Here is a 22,634-nt window from a genome sequence, read left to right on the forward strand (position 1 = left end):
TGTGTCTCTCATGAATAAATAAATAAAATCTTAAAAAAAAATTAAAACTTCTGTACATCAAAGGACACAATAAACAGATTGGAAGGGCAACCTATGGAATAAGACTGTATTTGCAAAAAAAAAAAAAAAAAAAGACTATATTTGCAAAGCATGTATCGATAAAGAGTTAATATCCAAAATAAAGAACTCTTACAACTCAACAAAAGAAAAAAAAAACTTGATTAAAATACAGGCAAATGGGGATGCCTGGATGGCTCAGTGGTTGAGCATCTGCCTTCAGCTCAGGGCGCGATCCCAGTCTGGGGATAGAGTCTTGCATTGGGCTCCCTGCGAGGAACCTACTTCTCCCTCTATGTCTCTGCTTATCTGTGTCTCTCATGAATAAGTAAATAAAATCTTTTAAAAAAATATATGGGCAAATGACTTAACATTTTTCCCCAAAGATGTGCATATAATCAATAAGCATTACAAAGAGATGTTCAACATCCTAATCATCAGATAAATGTAAATCAAAACCACAAGATATTTCCTCATATTCATTAGGATGGCTACCTATGGGCAAAGATGGAGAAATTGGAATCCTGTACACTGTTGGTGGGAATGTAACATGATGCAGTTGCCATGGAAAACAGTATGGAAGTTCTTCAAAATATTAAAAACAGAATTCCATATAATTCAGCAATATCACTGCTGATTATATTTCCAAAAAAATGGATGCCTGGCTGGCTTAACCAATAGCAGAGCATACAAGTCTTGATCTTGAGCCCCATGTTGTGGTGTAGAGATCACTTAAAAATCTTAAAAAGAAAAAACTGAAGGCAAGGTCTAGAAAAGATGAATACCTATGGTGACAGCAGCATTATTTACAATAGCCCAAAAGTGGAAGCAATCCAAATGTCCTTGAATAGATGAACAGATAAACAAAATGTGATACACATACACAATGGAATATTAATTATCCTTAAAAAGGAAAATTCTAATATAAACTACATTATGCAAAATCAAGGAATAGTAGCAAAAAGACAAACACTGTACGATTTCACTTGTATGAGTAATCTAGAGCAGTCAAACTTATAGAAGAAGCAGGAAATAAAATGGTGGCTGCCAAGGTTGGTAGAAGGAGAAATGGGTAATTATTATTATTTTTTTAATTTTTATTTATTTATGATAGTCGAGAGAGAGAGAGAGAGAGAGAGAGAGAGAGAGAGAGAGAGAGAGGCGCAGAGACACAGGCAGAGGGAGAAGCAGGCTCCATGCACCGAAAGCCCGACGTGGGATTCGATCCCGGGTCTTCAGGATCGCGCCCTGGGCCAAAGGCAGGCGCCAAACCGCTGCGCCACCCAGGGATCCCGAGAAATGGGTAATTATGGTTTAATGGGTAGAAAGTTTCAGATTTGCAAGATGAAAAAGTTCTGGAGATTGGTGTACAATATGAATATATTTAACACTACTAAAGTGTATCCTTAAAAATGGTTAAGAAGTAAATTTCATATAACATGTAGTTTACTATACTTAAAATTTTAAGTTTTCTGTTGCCTATTAAAGAGATACATTGTTCCATTTCTTTAAAAAAAATATTTTATTTACTTACTAATGAGAGACACAGAGAGAGAGACAGAGACACAAGCAAAGGGTGAAGCAGGCTCCCTAGGGAGCCTGATGTGGGACTTGATCCCGGGATCACGCCCTGAGCCAAAGGCAGACACTAAACCACTGAGCCACGCAGGCTTCCCCATAGTTGCATTTCCTAAAAAACTTTTCACTAGGGGCACCTCTGGCTCAGTTGGTTGAGCATCTGACTCTTGATTTTGGCTCAGGTCATGATCTCAGGGGTGAGAGATTGAGCCCCATGTCAGGCTCCACACTTATCAGGGAGTCTGCTTCTCTGTTTTTCCCTCTCCCTCTGCTGTACCTCCTGCATGCTCCCTCTATCCCAAATAAATAAATCATAAAACAAAAACTTCTCACTAATAAAGTACACTGAACTTAAAATACATCAATAGGTCTACATTTTATATTTTTCATTTGCAAGTAATCTGAATACCAAATGGAAATAAAAGTGTAAAAAAATCAGCATGATAGATACTCTCTGAAAGCTCAATTAGCATGATTCCACACTACCAAATTTAGAACACCCCTTTTATAATATATGAAATTTATCGGAACAATTCTTTATCAATGGCATATATGCACCTTCAGCAAACCAAGGAAAAAGGGACCAAGAGGTAACAAGACAAAGAGAGGGACGCCTAGGTGGCTCAGCAGTTGAGCTTCTACTAGGATCAAGTCCCACATCGGGCTCTCTACTGGAAGCCTGCTTCTCCCTCTGCATATGTCCCTGCCTATGTCTCTTATGAATAATAAAATTCTTAAAAAAAAAAAAAAAAAGAGCAAAGAGAGATTAGCAAACACTAGCAGTTTCACTCCTTTTATGAGAGGCTCTCATAAAAGCCAATCAAGAATTAGAAGCGTCTTTCAAAACAGTGATACCCATACCATGCCAAAAGAAAAATACTTAAATGTTCATCTATAAACTGAAAAAGAAACTTTCAATAGTATCATTAAAGTAACATATGGCAATATTTATGAAATATTTGAACAAAGAAACTGAGGGCATACTTGTCCTTTTCATTTTCTTCATGTTTGGTGAGACTGCAGAGTTGAAGAGTATCAAGTTGCTGTGTTACTTCTTCTGCCCAACGACAGTTCACTAGTTCTCTTAGCTGGAGTGGAGCACTGGAGAAAAAATATGTATATATATTCTAATTCAGGAATTTAAGACTATTTTTTAACATAAACATATTCCAAAGGTAATCATGTGAGATGATGTGTTAATTAACTCAATGGAATCTTTTCACAATACATACATATGTCTATCATCACACTGTACACTTCAAGTATCTTACAATTTTATTTGCCAACTATACCCCAAAATATTAAAAACACAATTACCATATAATCCAACAATATCATTTCCAAGGTATATATTCAAAAAAAACTGAAGGCAGGTCTAGAAGAGATGCACACCCATGATCATAGAAACATTATGCATAGTAAGCCCCAAAGTAAAAGCAATCCAAATGTCCATCAACAGATGTACAAATAAAATGTGATACATATACGCGATGGAATATAAATCAGCTTTAAGAAGGAATTAAACTCTGACATATGCTACAACATGCATAAAACTTGAGGACACTATAGAGTGAAGGAAGATAGTTGCAAAAAAAAAAAAAGAAATTATCAAATAAACACATTCCTCAAAACCAAGCTCACAATCATATTCATATCATATTACTATTAAAATAATAAGTCAATGAAAAGTATGGTTTGCAATTTATTCTTACCTTAATGTCATTACAAAAAGAATTCACATTATAGACTGAATTCTCAATTCCTCAGTCTAAAGTTACACTGTCCAAAATGATAGCCACCAGTCACATGTGACTATGTAAAATTCGAATTAAAATTAAATAAGAAAATTTCATTACATAGTCACTAGACAAATTTCAAGTGCTCAACTGCCACATACCTAGTGGAACTAGATAGCAAAGCTATGGAATATTTTATCAATACAGAAAGTTCTATGTGATAGTGGTTTTCTTAAAAGTTAATATAAAAAAATAATACAAAGTGAAAATGGACAATCAAATAAGATGAAGAGGTAGTGTGAACAAAAATGAAATGTAAGTAGCTAAATATGTTTCAAAAGATGCTCGGTTTCAATCATTTTTTATTTTTATTTATTTTTTTAAAAAATATTTATTTATTTATTTATTTATTCAGAGAGAGCAAGAGAGAGGCAGAGACACAGGCAGAGGGAGAAGCAGGCTCCATGCAGAAAGCCCGACACGGGACTCGATCCAAGGTCTCCAGGATCACACCCCGGGCTGCAGGTGGCGCCAAACCGCTGCGCCACAGAGGGTGCACTCAATCATTTTTTCAAAAGTGTATTAAAGGAACGCCTGGGTGGCTCAGCCGCCTGGGTGGCTCAGCCGTTGAGCGCCTGCCTTTGGCCCTGGGCGTGATTTTGGAGTCCTGGGATCGAGTCCCACATTGGGCTCCCTGCATGAAGCCTGCTTCTCTCTTTGCCTGTGTCTCTGCCTCTGTGTGTGTGTGTGTGTGTGTGTGTGTGTGTGTGTCTCATGAATGAATAAATAAAATCTTTTAAAAAAAAAAAGGTGTATTAAAAACAAGATGTTTTTCATTTAATGGAATGACAAACAATAGATTGGTAATAATCAGTATTGGCCAGACTTTTGTATCTATTATTAGGAAGGTAAAATGGTAAAAATCTTTCTTTCAATGTAATCTGGCATCATTCTATGAAAAAACCAAAACTGGAAACAACCTAAATGTCTGAATATAAGCATAAATAAATCAACATATAGTCACACAATGATTATTCATACTCTTTAAAAATGACATATATGTTCACATTATCAAGGAAGGTCCTACCATATTTTATATTAAAAAAAACAAAATAGTATATCATTGGTTATATTTCTAGAAAAAAACTGTATGTATCAGTATACTCCTAGAAAAATGTCTAGAAAAATAGATATGAAATCTAAACATTTCTTTTGAAAGTGTTATTTAATGAAAAGATCAGACATGAAGTATCTGAAATAGAAGGTCTTTTCATTTTATCTGTATTAATTAGAAAACTTTTCAATTTTAGGGGTGACTGGGTGGCTCAGTTGGTTAAGCATCCAACTCTTGATGTTGGTTAAGGTCATGATATCAGGGTCATGGTTTGAGCCCCATGTTGGGCTCACACTGGGCTTGAAGCCTGCTTAAGATTCTCTCTCCCTCTCCCTGAGCTCCTCCCCACCCATGCAGGTTCAGGCTCTTTCAAATAAATCTTTAAAAACAAAACAAAAAAAGATTCTCTCTCCCTCTCCTCCTGCTCATCCTCTTCCCTCTCTCTTAAAAAAAAAAAAATTTAAACTATAAAAAGTTACAGAATGAGTCTCTAAAAGAAGGTAAACAAAGTCTCTTATAAAATTCTGAGTCAGATAAATTAGTTTGCATTTCTTTATCTGGAAAGATTGCTTACTGTATTCACAAAGAGAAGAAATGTACCAGTTTGCAGAAAAACTGATTATTAGGGCACACTCTAACCCCATCGCTTTACTATTTTCCAGTCACAAATAATCATAGCAAAACCCTTACCGGCAATGAGGACATTGAGCTCTCTGCTCCGTCAGCCAGCGCTAAGGAGGCAAAAAATTAGATTTTGATTTTAGAAACATCATTACTTTAATTTGTACATACTGAATACTTACATACCAAATTTAATGAGTATAACTCTCTAGTGCCTGTATTAATTATAAGGAACTTATAGAAATAGCAGGCAATCAATCTACTATCTCCTTCTCATTATCATCATGACGGGGACAAATTTTCAAAGGGACAGAACTCATTCCAAAGTTAAGAAGCTATTCTCCATAGGAAAGAAAGTAATTCTAAGGCTATCTGGATCTCACAAGGAAGATGTTGATAATCTTGACAAAAACAATGATACAGTGACCATCACTGTAAAACCGGTTTTCTAAAAACAAACCAGTGATGATATACTAACCTCTCATAAAATATCTGAGAAAGTCTAAGGTACTATTAAATTCCCTTCTGAAAAGTGAACTTATTTTGAAGAATATAATATGGATATATAAATTAGACCTAAAATATGAATAAGCAATACAAAGCTTTATATCTTAAAAGTTTTACAGTTCAGTAATGGAGTATTTGCATTGTTTGGTTTCTTTACAATTATAAAATGCTTTTATAAGAATATTTCTACAAAACTTCAAATTTTATTAATTTAATCCCTTTATTACTAGATAGGGAACAGCTGTAGATCATATAAAAAGGAGATGGTAAGGTTTTCTGAATACCCTTCCAAAAACCATAGCTTCACAGTTAATTATTAAATGTTTTAATTGAGCAGTAAATGTTTCAAGGCAAATAACTATAATCCCATACCTATGTACTCCCTATAGCTGTTATTTCTATTTATCTCTATTTCTGCAAAAGAAGATAAGCTTTAAAAGTCAAATAATTGACTCAGAAGTGAAACTTCCAAGGAAACCTTAAAGATTAACAAAAGATAAAATAAGGAAAAGGGTACCTCACAGCAAAAAATATAAAGCTGGAAGAAAAAAGAGACACAAAAGGATTTCTCTGTTCTTAATAACCTTGAAGATCATTTCTTTGGTCCCTCTGCAAATGTAAGATTTGGGTCAGTATTCTTCCTCTCCAACAATGCCCTGCTAAATTCATAGCACTCTCCTTGTAGGGCTGCCTTTAGTCCACATCTCTCTAGTCTCATTTTCTATCTCACTCTAAGGGACCCAACAAGGTTAAGTCTTTAGGCATATTTCCTCTTTGCCCAGGATATTCTTTTAGAGAGAAAGAGAGAAACAAGTGTGTGTGTGGGGGGGGGGGGGCAAGAGAGAGGGAGCAACAGGCTCCCCACTGAGCAGTGAGTCTTGATCAATTTGGGTCTTGATTTCAGGACTCTAGATCATGACCTGAAGCTTAACCCACTGAGCCACCCAAGGTACCCCAAACCCAGGATATTCTTCAACTATATTATTCCTACTCATCCTTTAGATTTGTTTATATGTCACTTCCTCCTGAAAGCTTACCCTGATTCTCTACAGACTACCATAGGAACCTGTACTTCTACTTCATTGTGCCTGTAATACTTTATTACACTGACTTAGTTGTTGGTGTTCTCTGCCCTGCTAGACTATAAGCTCTATAAAGTTGGAACCAAGACACCTGGGTGGCTGCGGGTTAGGGATCCAACTCTTGATTTCAGCTCAGGTTATGATCTCAGGGTTGTGAAATGGAGCCCCATGTCAGGTTCTGCACTCAGCATGGAGTCTGCTTGAGTTTCTGCCCTCCTCATCCCTTCTCCTTGCTCATTTGTGAACTCTCTAAAATAAATAAAAACCTTAAAAAAAAAAGAGAGAGACAATGACAGATACTGAACTGCAAAGCCACACTGGCATCACTGAATTCAAGAGTATATTAAAAAAGACTAGGGACGCCTGGGTGGCTCAGCGGTTTGGCACCTGCCTTCGGCCCACAGCGTGATCCTGGAGACCCAGGATCAAATCCCGCATCAGGTTCCCTGCATGGAGCCTGCTTCTCTCTCTGAGCCTCTCTCTCTCTGCCTGTGTCTCTGCCTCTATCTCTCATGAATGAATAAATAAAATCTTAAGAAAAAAAAAGACTAGGCAGGGACGCCAGGTGGCAGAGCAGTTCAGCATCTCTCTTGGACTCAGGGTGCATGATGCCAGAGTCCCGGGATCAAGTTCCACATTGGGCTCCTCGTGGAGAGCCTGCTTCTCCCTCTGCCTATGTCTCTGCCCCTCTGTCTCTCTCACAAATAAAGAAATAAAATCTTAAAAAAAAAAAAGACTAGACAGCATGACCAAGTGAGAGTTACTTCTGGAATACAAGGACAGTTAACATAAAAAATCATTCAATACAATACATCACATTCTTAAAATGAGGGAAGAAACCCACATGATCATCTCAACTGATACAAAAAAGACCTGACAAAATCCAATATCCTTTCATAATAAAAACACTCAAAACATGAAAAAGAGAATTTCCTCAACTTAAGTCCATACATAAAAAAAATCCAGAGTGAATATCATACTCAGTGGTGAATAATAACTTTTTTCTTAAGATCAAGAAAAAGACAAGGATGCCCATTTCACCACTTCTTTCTAACATAGTACTGAAAATTTCACAAGTGCGATTAAGCCATTAGAAGAAATGGAAAGCATCCCAACTAGAAAAATAAGTCTTTGCTTGCAACAAATGACATACTCTTGTCAGTAGAAAACTCTAAAGATTCCACCAAAAACTGTTAAACCTAATAAGCAGATTCTCTAAAACTGCAGAACACAAAATCAACACATTCTTAAAAACACTTACATTTCTATATGTTAGCAATGAAGAATTCAAATAATTAAGAAAATACATCTGTAACGTTAAAAAAAAAAAAGGTAAAATACCTAGGAACAAATTTAACCAAAGAGCTGGAAAATTTATATATGGAAAACACCAACAAAAGAAATGAAAGCAGCCCTAAATAAATGGAAAGACATCCCACGTTCATGGATTGAAGATTTAATATTACTAAAATGACAATATCATCCAAAGCAAACTATAAGGGCATCTGGGTAGCTTAATCGTTGAGCATCTGCCTTTGCCTCAGGTCACGATCCTGGGGTCCTGGGATCGAGTCCTGCATCAGGCTCCCCATAGGGAGCCTGCTTCTCCCTCTGCCTATGTCTCTGCCTTTGTGTGTCTTTCATGAATAAATAAAATCTTAAAAAGTAAAAAAGCAATTTACAGAATCAATAGATGTCTTATCAAAATCCCAATGGTGGGGATCCCTGGGTGGCACAGCGGTTTGGTGCCTGCCTTTGGCCCAGGGCGTGATCCTGGAGACCTGGGATTGAATCCCACGTCGGGCTCCTGGTGCATGGAGCCTGCTTCTCCCTCTGCCTGTGTCTCTGCCTCTCTCTCTCCCTGTGTGACTATCATAAATAAATAAAAATTTAAAAAAAAATACCAATGGTGCTTTTTACAGAAGAAGAGAAACCCATTCTAAAATTCAAAAAGAAACTTAAGGGACCCCCAAATAGCCAAAACTATCCCAAAAAAGATCATGTACACTTAAAACATGTTTTATGTTATATCTCAATTAAAAAAAAAGGACTCATTTCCTACTTTGAAAATTTATTACAAAGCTACAGTAATCAAAATAGTTTGTTACTGGGGTGCTTGAGTGGCTCAGTCAATTGAGCATCTGACTCTTGATTTCAGCCCAGATCATGATTTTGGGTCATGAGATCGAACCCCACATCACACTCCATGCTCAGCAGGAAGTATGTTTGAGATTCTGTTTCTCCTTCTCCCTTTCACCCCACTCACACACCCTCTATTAAAAGTCAATTAAAAAAAAAGTTCATAGCACTTTTCTGTACAAATAACAAAAATTATCAGCAACCCCTATATCCACCAACAGGTGACTGGATAAACAAATTATGGCATACACATACAATGGGATACTACTACTCAGCAACAAGAAGGAATACTATTGATCCACACAACATACATATATTTCTAAATAATTTTGCTGAGTGAAAAAAGCCAGACATGAGAGAACATAACATTCCATTTGTATATGAGTCCAAAAAAATGCAAACTTATCTACAGTGACAGCAGTTTAGTGGTTTCCTGGGAACAAGACGAGTGGAGGGAGGGAATGAATACCAAGAGGCACAAAGAAACATTGGGGGATTGTAGATATGTTCACTACCTTGATTGTAGTGATGGTTTCTCAAGTATATACATTTGTCAAAATTTACCAAACTGTACACTTTAAATATGTGCAGTTTACTACATGTTAATTTTACCTAATTTTTAAAAACTGCAAAGTTAAAAAGAAAACAAGAATCAGTAATTATAGGCAATCATAAAATGCTACCGATACTGAAAATCAAGAGTCAAAACAACAACAACAACTGGGTAAGAAAAATGGAAGCAAAAAAATGGGAGAAAATACAAAAATAAGAACAAATAATGACAGAATCAACTGAGAGTAGCTGCAAGAATGAAGGAGACCTAGCCTGAAAATACAGCCAATGTTCCCATCATTTGGTTCCCATCATTGTGTACGGAGGCACTAGACAGTCATGGGTAGAGCAATGGCCTGGGAGTGAGTCCAGTCTTGGTCTGTCAACAGCTACCATGGGACTTTGGACAAGTCTATTCATGGGTTTACACCACTTTGTTTTATCCAATGACACAAGTATCTGGCCTGTCACAGACAGTTAAATTTCCATAGTCAACAAACAGAAATGGGATGGAAGAGAAAGGAAAGGCATACAATAAACAATATTACCATTTGGTTGGGGGAGTGCCCAAGTCTCAAGGAACTTTGCTCCTGTTTATTACCACCCTCATCTCCCCACTCATCTCTCCAGCATCCTTGTTTTCTCTTTACTGGTTCAGTCCCAATGAGACATAAACCTTCTCAACCCACTGCCTTTTTTTTCCCTTTACAACAAAATTCTGAGAATTTTTATACTTGCTGTCTCATTTGCCTCCATTCACTACTATCAAGTTTTTGTCGGCATTGTTCCACTGAAACTACTCCTCAAAATTACCAATGACCTACACATTCTCAAATACAAGAGTCAATTCCCAGGCCAGAACCACAAGATACAGTTAACCTACTCCTCTCTGAAACATGGTTTTCACTTGAACTCTACGATGCCTCTCTCGTGGCTCCTTTTTGTTATTCATTGCTGAATCCTCCTCCTCCTCCTCCTGATCTCTAAACGTTGAGTGCCCCAGAGTTCAGACCTAAAAAATCTTCACCCATGAGGTAATCTGGTGATCTCATCAAGTGCCTTAAATACGGGCAGCCCGGGTGGCTCAGCGGTTTAGCACCACCTTCAGCCCAGGGCCTGATCCTGGAGACCTGGGATCAATTCCCAAATTGGGCTCCCTGCATGGAGCCTGCTTCTCCCTCTGCCTGTGTCTCTGCCCCCCCCCCCTCTCTCTCTCTGTCTCAAATAAATAAATAAATAGTCTTTAAAAAAAGACTTTTTAAAAAAAAAAAAAAAGTGTCTTAAATACTATCTACATGCTGGGTGCCTCAGTGGGTGAGTGTCTGCCTTTGGCTCAGGGTGTGATCCCAGGATCCTAGGATGGAATCCCACATCAGGCTCCCTGTGGGGACCCTGCCTCTCCCTCTGCCTATGTCTCTGCCTCTGTGTGTGTCTCCCATGAATAAATACAATCTTAAAAAAAAAAAAACTATCTACATACTAGTAATTGTCTCTAAATCCCCTTTCTCCACTCCAGATTCATATTTCCAACAATAAAAATCTAAAAAAACAAAAACAAAAACAAAAAACAACCCTCAAACCTGACATAACTTGGGATTGACTGGTGGTTCAGTTGTTAAGTATGTAACCTTCAGCTCAGGTCATGATCCTAGGGTTCTGTGATCCAGCCCCATGTCAGGCTTCCTGCTGAGCAGGGAGTCTGCTTCTTCTCCCTCTGCCCCTCCCCTCTGCTCATACTTTCTTCTCCTTCAAATAAAATCTTAAAAAAAAAAAAAAAAATTTGTACATCTATAGCCTACCCAACTTGTTCTTCCCCAAATTTCTTCTATCTCAGTATATTAGAAAACCATTAATTCATCCAAATGCCGTATAAAGGGGATCCCTGGGTGGCTCAGCGGTTTAGCGCCTGCCTTTGACCCAGGGCGCGATCCTGGAGTCCTGGGATCGAGTCCCACGTCAGGCTCCCGGCATGGAGCCTGCTTCTCCCTCCTCCTGTGTCTCTGCCTCTCTCTCTCTCTCTCTAGATTAATAAATCTTAAAAAAAAAATAAAGTCCTAAAGCCTATAATTAAAAACAAAAACAAAAACAAACAAAACTGCCGTATAAAACTTTCCTCACATCCCATCTATAAGCAAATCCACTGCCTCTACCTTCAAAACATATCCAGAATAGCTCTATTTTTCACCACCTCCACTGTTACACTCTAGTCTAAACCACCATTCACATCCCAACTGGTCTCCTCACTTCCTCTCCCACCTGCCTACAGTCCAGTTTCTACATAGCAAAGTAATAAACAAAATCTTAAAAAAAAAAAAAAAAGAAAAAAGAACTTCTTTATTTATGAGAGAGACAGAGACAGAGAGAGAGAGAGACAGGCAGAAGCAGCAGACTCCCCAGAGCAGGGAGTCAGATGCAGTACTCAATCCCAGAACTCAGGGATCGCGACCTGAGCTGAAGGCAGATGTTTAACCAACTGGGTCACCCAGGCACCCCAAGTGATAGTTTTTAAACATTAATTACTTCATATCATTCCAAAGCTTTCAATGGTTACCATCACAGTTAAAATTCAAAGTCTTTACCAAGGCTCCACATTATATCTCCAAACTTATCTCCTTTCCCTCTCTCCCTTTGTCCACTGTGTTCCAGCCACATTGGCTTCTTTGCTATTTCTCACAGGGACTGTGCCCCTTCTGATTTCTCTGCCTGGGACTTTCTTCCTCTAGATATTCACATCATCCCCACATTTTATTCTGGTCTCTGCTCAAATGTCATCACCTCAGAGATCTTTCCAAGACCATTCCATCTAAAATAACTAACAACCTGCCCGTACCCTCCTCCAAGTCCCCAGGCTATACCTTACTCAGTTGCATTTTTCTTCACAGCACTTACTGGTATCTAACATATGTCTATTTACCTTTTTGTCTATAAACCAATTATTAAATAAGTCAACTCCCTGGGAAGTCAACACTTAACTCCAAGTAGGCATGTACTTAGTATCTGTTGAATGAGCAAACACGTGAGTGAACATTCAGGAACCAAGACAGCTTTAGAAAGATTAGAACCAGATTATCCAATTTATTAGAATAAAGCTAATATTCTAAGGGATTAAGGCAATGAATCTGAGGCTTCTGAGAAGGAAAAAAAAAAATTACTGAAAAACACCAATATGGCAGGATATAAAATGAACCAAAGAAAAGACTCAACATAGATCAGTTAAAAGACAACTAATTATCTAAGCATGAGATTAAAGATGTCTATATTTCTCTCCTAAGATGGCAATTACAGAAATAGGTAGGACAGACAGAAGTGACAGCAGGAGACAGTAACTGAAAAAACTTAAAAATCATTGGTGTAAAAGGTTTCATTCAAGTTTGGCAAAACAGAAGAAAAAGAAGTCAAAAATCCCATTTGAAAAACTAAAATTTGATCTGGAACAACATTCAAGATGCTAAGTCAATGCTGAAAGAATAGATTTAAAAGCCATATACAGGGGATCCCTGGGTGGCGCAGCGGTTTGGCGCCTGCCTGGCCCAGGGCGCGATCCTGGAGACCCGGGATCGGGTCCCGCGTCGGACTCCCGGTGCATGGAGCCTGCTTCTCCCTCTGCCTGTGTCTCTGCCTCTGTGTGTGTGACTATCATAAATAAATAAATAAATAAATAAATTAAATAAATAAATAAATATAAAAATAGCCATATACACAGAGATCATAGTTAAATCTGCAAGAGTAAACCAAATTTCCCAAAGTAGATGAAATTTTCCCAAACATTTCTAAACTATAGGATGCTAGCAGCAATATAGTTTAAATGTACTGCTTTAAGGAGCAGGAGGAAGTAACAGTGGAGAAATGAAGAATCAACAAGATTTAAAGAAATACCCACAGGTCATCTGTATGCTGGACCTTCACCACTGAGTCCAGACACAGACTCTACCACTTAATTAACTACAGTGATAGAAGACAATTATCTAACTTCTCTAGCTTCAGTTTCCCTATGAAACATAATTAGCTGCTATTTTAACAGTAAAATATTAATACAAGTGGATAGTACTCTGCAGTTTCTAAATTACCTTTTAACTTATCTCACTTAAAGCCACCACCATCCTATCCTATAAGGCAAATCTTGCTATCTCATTCTATGGCTGGAGAAACAAAACTATCAAATAAAGACTAAGTTTCTCAGTTTATGAGTGGAAGAACTAGGATGATATGTAAACCTAGGTCTTCTGCACATGTGTAGTGTCAAAGACAAGCTCCAAAGCCAGACTTCCTGGATTCAAATCCAGCTCTATTATTTGCTAGCTGTGTGATTAGAAGCAAATGATTTAAGTGTTCCAGATATTACTCCCAAAAAGGGATATTTATTTTCCTTAGGCAGGAATGAAGAACCACAGAGAAATTTTTAGGTGAAAATCATGTTGGATGGCTTTGATTTTCTTGTAAAGGATATAATCTACTAGGACTAATCTGAGCAGGGCAGTTTTCAACTATGATCTGGCAGATGTGCTACTGAATCACCTCACACACACCAAAATAAATTCTTCTGTTTCACATCTTAGGCTTCCTCACAACTTTGAGGGGCTCACCTACATTCCAGTTTTAAAGCCAATGGATCATATTACTCTCTCAAATCTCTTGTACATGTAAGATTATATGATTTTAATCTTAGCCTCTGGGGGCACCTGGGTGGTTCAGTGGTTTAGCATCTGCCTTTGGCTCAGGTCATAGCCCCAAGGTCCTGGGATCCAGTCCCATATAGGGCTCCCCCATGGGGAGCCTGCCTCTCCCTCTGCCTATGTCTCTGCCTCCCTGTCTTTCATGAATAAATGAATCTTAAAAAAATAATAATAATCTTAGCCTCTGAACCCATTACTAGCTTTTTCTCATCCAACAGTAATAAGCTCTCCCTCAAGTCTCACAGCACTTTGTTACTGCCTCTTCATGACACTATACATTCTTCTATATAAACAGAGTCCATTCTCTCAGCATGACCTCCTTCAGGGCAAGCACTTCACCATTTATCTTAGAATTCCTCAAGCCTAAACACTATGCAGGCAGCCACTTTATAAGTATTAAATGATTTAATAACATAAATAAACTAAAATTATAGCGGGTTTTGATTTCTAGACATCTGGCAGTTATCACTGGGCTATTCACCTCCATAGTACTAAGCAGTATACTGATGAATGGTCTATTAAGGAACGTTTTACACAAAATATAAAATTTTTAAAAAAATAGTTAATTTTAGGGATGCCTGGGTGGCTCAGCGGTTGAGCATCTGCCTTCGGCCCAGGGCGTGATCCTGGGATTGAGTCCCACCTCAGGCTCCCTGCACGGGGCCTGCTTCTCCCTCTGCCTAGGTCTCTGTCTGCATCTCTCTGTGTCTCTCATGAATAAATAAATAAAATCTTAAAAAAAAATAAAAAAGTTAATTTTTATAACACATCCTATATCCACTAAGAGCATGTAAAAAGAAATACAACTTACTCTGATACAGCTGAAACAACAAAGCTTAGAGCAATGAGGACACAGGCGTGCATCCCGCAATTTCTCCATACAAATGAAACATCGGAAAACTTCGGCAATGCTCTGAAAAATAAAAGATCTTGTAAGGTCCACCAGGATTAGACTACTGAATCAAAAGTAAAAAGCATATTTAAAGTAATTCACTCAACATTTACATTTATTTTGAAATGATATCTGTTTTAATAAATTTCACATCAGTACTGGTTGGTCAAGGTCCAGTGTGCCTCAGGACATCTGGAAAAAGTGCATTTTTTCTAAGCTTCACAATGGTCTATTCTAAGGAAAGGACATGAAATGCAAACACAGACTTATGCATGAATATTTTTACTGAAGCATAAATTATAATGGCAAGAATGTTTCAATTATAAAAGTTGTAACAGCTGACAAAAAAATTATGACGACACAGATTATGAGTCCCTAGAAATACTTCTTGAATTATGATATAGAAAAATGCTTATGATGTATAACATTAAGAAAAAAACGCAGACTGTATGACAGAGAAAAAAAACTTTTCCTGCTATTTCCACAAGGGGGGTGGGGGGAGTTGGATTGCTTTACAATTAAAAAAAAAAATTAGAAAAGATACATATCCTAATGGCAGTATACTCTGACCAAGAAAGAAACTAAAACAGATTCCAGAGATCCAAGTTTCTGCCCTGATGCGCCAACCAATTAGCTTGAGCCTGAGCTGCTCCTACTGAGAATTTTAATGGTAGCTCCATGAAGGCTTTGCAAAAAAAGAAAAAAAATAGATAAATAGAAAAAACAGTGTTCTTTGCAAGCCCCAGGTGAATCCATTTAGGAAATAACTGACAAGAAAACAGAATTAAACGCAGGTTGTTGTATATTTCAAGTTTATTTTTACAGTACTCACATTTATTTATACTGCCTCCCAAGAGAATTAAACGCTCCTAAACCAAGAAAACGTTACAAAACCTTGTAACGCTTTTGCATGGGGAATTAAGGAGAAAATTATTGAGTCTAATCATGACTCTGCAGAACAAGAACGAACCTGTGACATGCAGACGCTGGCGGGGAATGGACCTTAAGACCACTGGGTGAACTACTTTCAAGTGAAGCGCCCAGTAATAGAGTTGCCGCTTACTAAGAAGAATTTAGTATTAAGGTTCAAAATTTGACAACTACTAAATAATTATGTTCAATAAGCCATCTTTTTTTTTTCCTGGCCTTTACGTAAATATCCCAAACATCTGAAATCAGAACTCACAAGAGCAGATGAAAAATAATAGGTTGTTCTGGAAAAATCACAAATAAAATCATAAAAGCCTATCTTCCTTCAATTTAGTAAGAGCAGAAGTCTTCAAAACGTACCGGTGGGAGGGAATGATTCCATTTGGAGGGAGTTTGGGATCCGCGCATGAACTCGCAAGAACTGGTAGCGAGTGCACGGCACGTCTATCTAATGAATTTGCAGTTTTGCTCTACCCAAGCTGTAGTTTGCAAAAACCCTCTGGGAAATAAGTACCGGTGCCAACACATCCAGAAAACGCCAGGATACGCACCACCTGACTTCGGGAACGGTCAGAACACAAGGCACCTGGAGGGCTGCAGAGCGAGCACGACGTGCTTCGCATCGGGCCAGCCTTCACCACAGCGGCAGCGTCCGGGTGGGGGTGCCCTACTAAGAGGGAGGACTGGAGCAGGGCGCCCCAAATAACGCTCAGCGGGTGGCGGGGGGAAACTACCACCACCCTGCTCAACCCCCTCACCTCCACGCTCTGTTCATCCATTGCCTCCGGTTCTCGGCGGGGCCCTCGGCGACCCGCGGAGTCCGTGGTCGCACCTACTGGGCGCCGGCCCGAGGTCGCCAGGTCAAGTCGCCGACGAGAACAGCCCGGCGTCCAAGTCAGGGAGCTCTGACGGCCGCCCCACCTGCGCGCCCCATCGCGTCGGGTTCGGCGCCAGCTACCCCCACTTCGCCATATTTATCCGCGCACCCGCCCTAGAGCGCAGTGGGAGGGCGAGCGGTGACCGCAGCTCCTTCCTCACGGCTAAGCCGCCCGCCAGCAACCGCGAGGCAGCCACGCGCCACGTGATGCGAGCGCGCGCGTACGGAACTGCTGCTAGAGCCCGGCGGCGCCGGTCTCCAGCTCAGAAGGTGCTGCAGGGAATTCGCAAACACTAACGGTAACCAGGGCAGCGGAAGGCGCGGCGGTGAGGGAAGGCGCGCTGCGCATGCGCGCAGGACGCTGCGTTAGGGGAGCGGAGTGGAGAGGCGGGCGACTAAGTTCCCGCGGTGCGGGGGCGCACACGAGATTTGGCTGCTAGCAAGCGCAGCGCTGCGTGCCTTTGGCGCCGGCCTAACGCAGGCGGCTGAGAACTTGGCGCTTGTTTCTGCGCAGCTTCTTCAGCCCCGCTCCCCGGGAAGAGCGGCGCTCCACCGGTCTCAAACTTTAATTTTTATTTATTTATGATAGAATATAGTCACACAGAGAGAGAGGCAGAGACACAGGCAGAGGGAGAAGCAGGCTCCATGCACCGGGTCCCCCGGATCACGCCCTGGGCCAAAGGCAGGCGCTAAACCACTGCGCCACTCAGGGATCCCCGCGGTCTCAAACTTCAGCGCGCCAAAGACGGGAACCACCTGGAGTGCTGTGGGAAACTTACTCTGAAGCCACACCCCTAGGTATTTAAACTGATTCTCGGGTGCGGCTCCACGAAATCAACGTCCTCGACAGCTGCTGTCGCTGATTTGGCTGCAGGTGGCCTGTGTGGCCCGCACCTTTGAGAAACCATGGTGTATAGGATTTGTGGCTAGTAGTTCTTGCCCCGGAAAGAAGCCCAGAGTCTCCGGTATTGAGACTTCCGCCCCGGCTACTCCAGCAAAGCTCCAGATTTTGAAGCCTAGGGCGGTGTAGTTTCTCATTTCAGGGTTAGGAGAATGGGACCAGACTGTAGAGGTCAGATCCACACCACTCCACACTGCATCTCTTGCCGCCTGAGGTGAGCTGTCGCACTGGGACTACGGAAAATGCAAGTGTCGCCTCTGTTCAGCTTTCCTATGTTGGCATTTTCTTCATGCAATTTTCTGCCAATGTAGGTCTAAGATTGCAGGAATTGAAGGTGTGAGACAAAGGACTTACATCAAATTCTTAATTTGAATTTAAAATTTCCTCTGAAATACTTGCGAACTATTTACACTTATCCCAATCTAGAGTGCACATGTAAAGAATCAGCAATATTCTTGAAAGAAGTTCTTTTTTTTTTAATTTTTTTTTCTTTATTTATGATAGTCACAGAGAGAGAGAGAGAGGCAGAGGGAGAAGCAGGCTCCATGCACCGGGAGCCTGACGTGGGATTCGATCCTGGTTCTCCAGGATCACGCCCTGGGCCAAAGGCAGGCGCCAAACCGCTGCGCCACCCAGGGATCCCTTGAAAGAAGTTCTTAAGTATCAAGGGATTTGGACTATCTTGTAATGGACTTGAAAGAATCAGCAATATTCTTGAAAGAAGTTCTTAAGTATGAAGGGATTTGGACTATCTTGTAACAATTTATTTTTTAATGATTTTATTTATTCATGAGAGACCCAGGCAGAGGGAGAAGCAGGCTCCATGCAGGGAGCGATGCGGGACTCTTTGCGGGACTCCATCTGGGGACTCCAGGATCACGCCCTGGGCCAAACGCAGGGCCAAACCACTGAGCCACCCAGGGATCCCCAACGATTTCCTTTTTACTAGGTAAGCCATGGACAGGGATATAATTTAGTAGGATTAATTTGTGACTGAAAAGTTCTTTAACTAGAAATTTTTTATGGTTGTGGTTGTTTGCACGTCACCATTTGTACTAAAATACCCTCAATTGTACACTTTAATAATGGTTTTACTTAATTTTGGTAAGTGAATTTCACCTCAAATTATTTGTGGAACACAGTATTGTACTTGGGATTCAAAGAGTAATGAGAAGTGAAAAAAATAAGACAAATTACTACATATGATAAATATTAAATTCTTGTACTAACAGATATATTTGCCCAAGAATCCAAAAATGTTTAAAGATTTATTGGAGTAGTTCGTTAATAGTGAAAAATTGGAAAACCTATACAATTAGTTAGGGGTCATTAGTTGCAACCACAAAGTCAGATTCTGGCTAACTTACACAAAAAAATAGTTGGCAAGATGCTAAGCTACGGCATGGGAGTTGGGAAATCTGTGATATGCCTCCTTAGAATCCCTCTCTTAAAGGCCAGGATGCCTGGGTGACTGGTTAAGCGTCTGCCTTTGGCTCAGGCCCTGATCAGTGGGTCCTGGGATTGAGTCCAGCCTGGGGCTCCCTGCTCAGCAGCAGTGTGCCTCCCCATCTGCCTCTTTCCCCCTGCCTGAGCTCTTTCTCTCAAATGAAAAACTAAAATCTTAAAAAAAAAAAAAAAAAAAAATCCTTCAGGGCAGAACTTGGCTGCCTTTCCCCAACCCTGCAAATCTAATCTCTCTATTATAGTCTTATCGATGCGTATCAATAAGGAACTGGAAAAATCCTGATATATCCATATATTACATCTGTTCAAAAGAATAGATGCGTGGCATGAAAATATCCACAATATATTTACAATGAAAAAAACTGCAGCTAGAGTAGGTATAGTATCATCTTATTTTTGTAAAAAAATTATTTTTAATTTTCATGTATGTAGAAACATCTGAAGAGATTGCAGATCAATTCTGGAGAGTAGGCGTACTTATATTTTTAACTACCTAACATTAAATTTGTATTAAGGTATAAATTAAAATTAATTTGTATTACTTATAACTTAAGACATAAAAACACTATAGTCCCATAGAAAATAATTACGATGAGAAGTAAAGGATCTAAGGGTAGTAAGAGTGAAGATAAAAGTGGAGGTTGGATACTATGAATATTTCAGAAAGATTTTATTAGCTAAAGATCAAGGGATGCAAACTTTTATTTTTTTTTAAGATTTATTTATTTATTCATTCAGAGAGAGCAAGAGAGAGGCAGAGACACAGGCAGAGGGAGAAGCAGGCTCCATGCAGGGAGCCCGATGTGGGACTTGACCCTGGTTCTCCAGGATCACTCCCCGGGCCGCAGGCGGCGCTAAACCGCTGCGCCACCAGGGCTGCCTGGATGCAAACTTTTAATTCCAGTAACAGAACAGTGGTCATTGACAAAATATATCAGTAAGTACTCTGGACATGATCAGTGTGAATATTCTAAATCTAATGGAAGAAGTTATATTTGGGAATTTGACAGAGTCAATAAACGAAGCTTGGGAAACAAAAGAATATATAGAGAAGTGCACAGATAACAATTTTAAGGGGGCTGACGGAAAGAACCAACATTTAGAAGATAACTGTATAGGAAGTTACAGAGGAAAAATTCTAGAAACTGGTTGTGACTTCTTTATGATGCTACATTTTTCAATTCTACCAATCAGTATCACATCCCAGAGCCATTCCATGACAAAAACTTCCCCTTAATATTAACTGAGTACTGAAGAAAATGTTATTGAAGTATGACTTATTTCTAATTTTAAAAAGAGGGTTTTCTATTCTTCAAATATTCAAACTACACAGCACAATTTTAACTGAAGCTACTCTCCCAGCCACTTGTCATGTATTACAAATTTGTTAATGGAAAGTAAGATGTTCATAACAAATTTTTAATTATATGAAAATATAATTCTATAACCTGCAGAACTAATATTTGATGCATTTTTCCTAGTCTTTTCAATGCTTCATTTTTATTATACACAGAAATATTCACTGAAGGATAACTAATTATCAAACTCAAACACTTTACCATCTCATTGTGCTTCCAGCCACCCTGACACCCAGAAGTTAAGTGATTTGCTCAGGATCACATAGCTAGAATTAAAAAACTGCTATTTACATCTCAGACTCCAAAGCCCAATCTTTTTTTTTTTTTTAAAGATTGTATTTATTTATTCATGAGAGACACCGAGAAAGAGGCAGAGACATAGGTAAAGGGAGAAGCAGGCTCACCACTAGGAGCCCAATGTGTGACTCGATCCCAAACCTTAGGATCATGCCCTGAGCCAAAGCCACTCACTGCTGAGCCACCAGCACAATCTTAACTACAAAACTGCAATCTCTGCTTTCCCCTCCCCCATTTAATATAGCTTCAGCATTTCCCAGAACATTAATAGTAATAAGTTACTGGGGCAGCTTGACTTCTTAATATATGGATACACCATGATTTATTTTCCTGTTTATCTGCCATTAGCCAGGTATGTGTGTGTGTATTGCTAGTATAAATAATCCTGTGATTGACATCTTGGTATCAAGATCTATCCCTATGATGACCTTAATACAAATAGTTATTTAAAAATATAGAAATTCACACACAAACACATATATACACAAACTGGCAAGTAGTAGTTGCCAGTGATCCTCTGATTTCAGTTTCTTAGCTTTCATACAGAATGAACAATTACAGTTAATACAGGCTGAAGGAGAACAAAGGTACTTTGATACACAACAGGGACAATCTCAAACAGCATTTGAAAGCAGAGTTCACATTGCTTAACATTAGCAGGCAGAAGGAATAGGGAAAAAAAAGTGAGGATGTCACAGAAAATCCAATTTATTATTACTAAAGTTAGCTTTTGTGGAGTACTAGAGATCACATATTAGCAGTCTCATCAATAAAGTGACTATTATCTATAATCAGAATTTTCAAAAATAAAATCATACACATAATGTAATACAAATATTTTTTTCTATCCTTTAATTTCCAAAGCATGTTAATTCACATCTGACTGACTGATAGTACATAAATATCCTTTCGTGATAGGCCAGGACATCAGTGTTATCCCAATTACACAAAAACAGATGCAAAACAGTGTTAAGTGACTTCCTTGCCTGAAATTATAAGACTAAGTTTGTGTGCATATATATTTTTAAATCCCTTTATTCCCATTCCATCCTTTTGGCTAAACTTTATTCATATATTATCTGCCCTTGTGATAGTCCCTCTCTTCTGAAAGGCATCATTATCCAAACACCCCAGACAAATCTTCTTTACCATCCCCCAATCAAGTGCTAACAAGACATCTTCTTAAATCTTTCTGGAATTAATCTCTTCTCCATTGGAATTCCCATTTGAAGTCAATTTCTTCATAAGTCTGACATGAAAGATTTTAATTGCTCTGTTGCAGTTTTTTCTTCTTTAGTCAGTGGTGACAGCTAGAAAACAAATGACAAAAATCTTTATTTCAAAATCTTTAAAATCTGTTTCATTTAATTAAGTTCTTTTTTAGGTTTCCATAAACTCATACTATGCCTACAATCACAAATTTAGGAAGGCAGGAAAAAGATAGATTTTTGGCTGTCTATATATACAGGGTATTTTTAACGTTTGAGCTTTCAAAGAACTTGGAATTAAGTTGAAGAAACACGACCAATAAATCAAACAGTTTAAGGACTGTAATTTAACAAAACTAAAGAAGTCACGTTTGAATGCCATATTCTAAAAGCATTTTGAAAAAAATATGAACAAAATAGTCTGGAAGATTCCTCAGAAGTAGAGATGTGACTAAATTTTGAAGGATAATTGAGATGTTTTTAGCTGCAAGTAACAGGAACACATTTCAAAATGGATAAATAACAAAACATTATCATTGCACATTAAATGCAAAAAAAGAGCAGACAGACTTCAGGTCTGGTTTATTCAGCTCAACGTAAGACTTGGTTTCTTCCACCTTCTCTAATAACCCTGCTGGTGGCTTTATC

General features: G+C 39.0%; 3 protein-coding genes across 9 annotated transcripts in view; 1 reads left to right on the forward strand and 2 right to left on the reverse strand.

The window, feature by feature from the left end:
* Positions 1-17,066, reverse strand: part of TRIM37 (tripartite motif containing 37) — a 133,259-nt gene extending 116,193 nt beyond the window's left edge. For 3 of the 6 annotated variants that reach the window (XM_055317353.1, XM_055317328.1, XM_055317337.1), the window contains exons 1-4: positions 16,640-17,065; positions 14,871-14,972; positions 5,176-5,216; positions 2,620-2,736 (exon numbers count right to left, since the gene is read on the reverse strand). In XM_055317353.1, the coding sequence (XP_055173328.1) occupies positions 2,620-2,736; positions 5,176-5,216; positions 14,871-14,972; positions 16,640-16,660 (281 nt within the window). In that variant the 5' untranslated portion in view covers positions 16,661-17,065. Of the gene's footprint in view, positions 1-2,619; positions 2,737-5,175; positions 5,217-14,870; positions 14,973-16,639 lie in introns of all 6 variants that reach the window. The other 3 variants (XM_055317320.1, XM_055317344.1, XM_055317357.1) reach the window with 3 other exon arrangements.
* A 168-nt stretch (positions 17,067-17,234) lies between these two features.
* The window catches only part of PRR11 (proline rich 11), a 63,377-nt gene continuing 57,977 nt past the window's right edge, over positions 17,235-22,634 (forward strand). For both annotated transcript variants that reach the window (XM_055323246.1, XM_055323239.1), the window contains exon 1: positions 17,235-18,608. The gene's annotated coding sequence lies outside the window, so the exon portion shown is untranslated. The remainder of the gene's footprint in view (positions 18,609-22,634) is intronic.
* Positions 19,808-22,634, reverse strand: part of SKA2 (spindle and kinetochore associated complex subunit 2) — a 37,002-nt gene continuing 34,175 nt past the window's right edge. The window contains exon 4 of the mRNA XM_055323257.1: positions 19,808-22,088. Coding sequence (XP_055179232.1) covers positions 22,020-22,088 — 69 coding nt within the window. The 3' untranslated portion in view covers positions 19,808-22,019. The remainder of the gene's footprint in view (positions 22,089-22,634) is intronic.

The sequence above is a fragment of the Nyctereutes procyonoides genome, unplaced genomic scaffold (genome assembly GCF_905146905.1).
Source record: "Nyctereutes procyonoides isolate TBG_1078 unplaced genomic scaffold, NYPRO_anot_genome, whole genome shotgun sequence".
Lineage (NCBI taxonomy): Eukaryota > Metazoa > Chordata > Mammalia > Carnivora > Canidae > Nyctereutes > Nyctereutes procyonoides.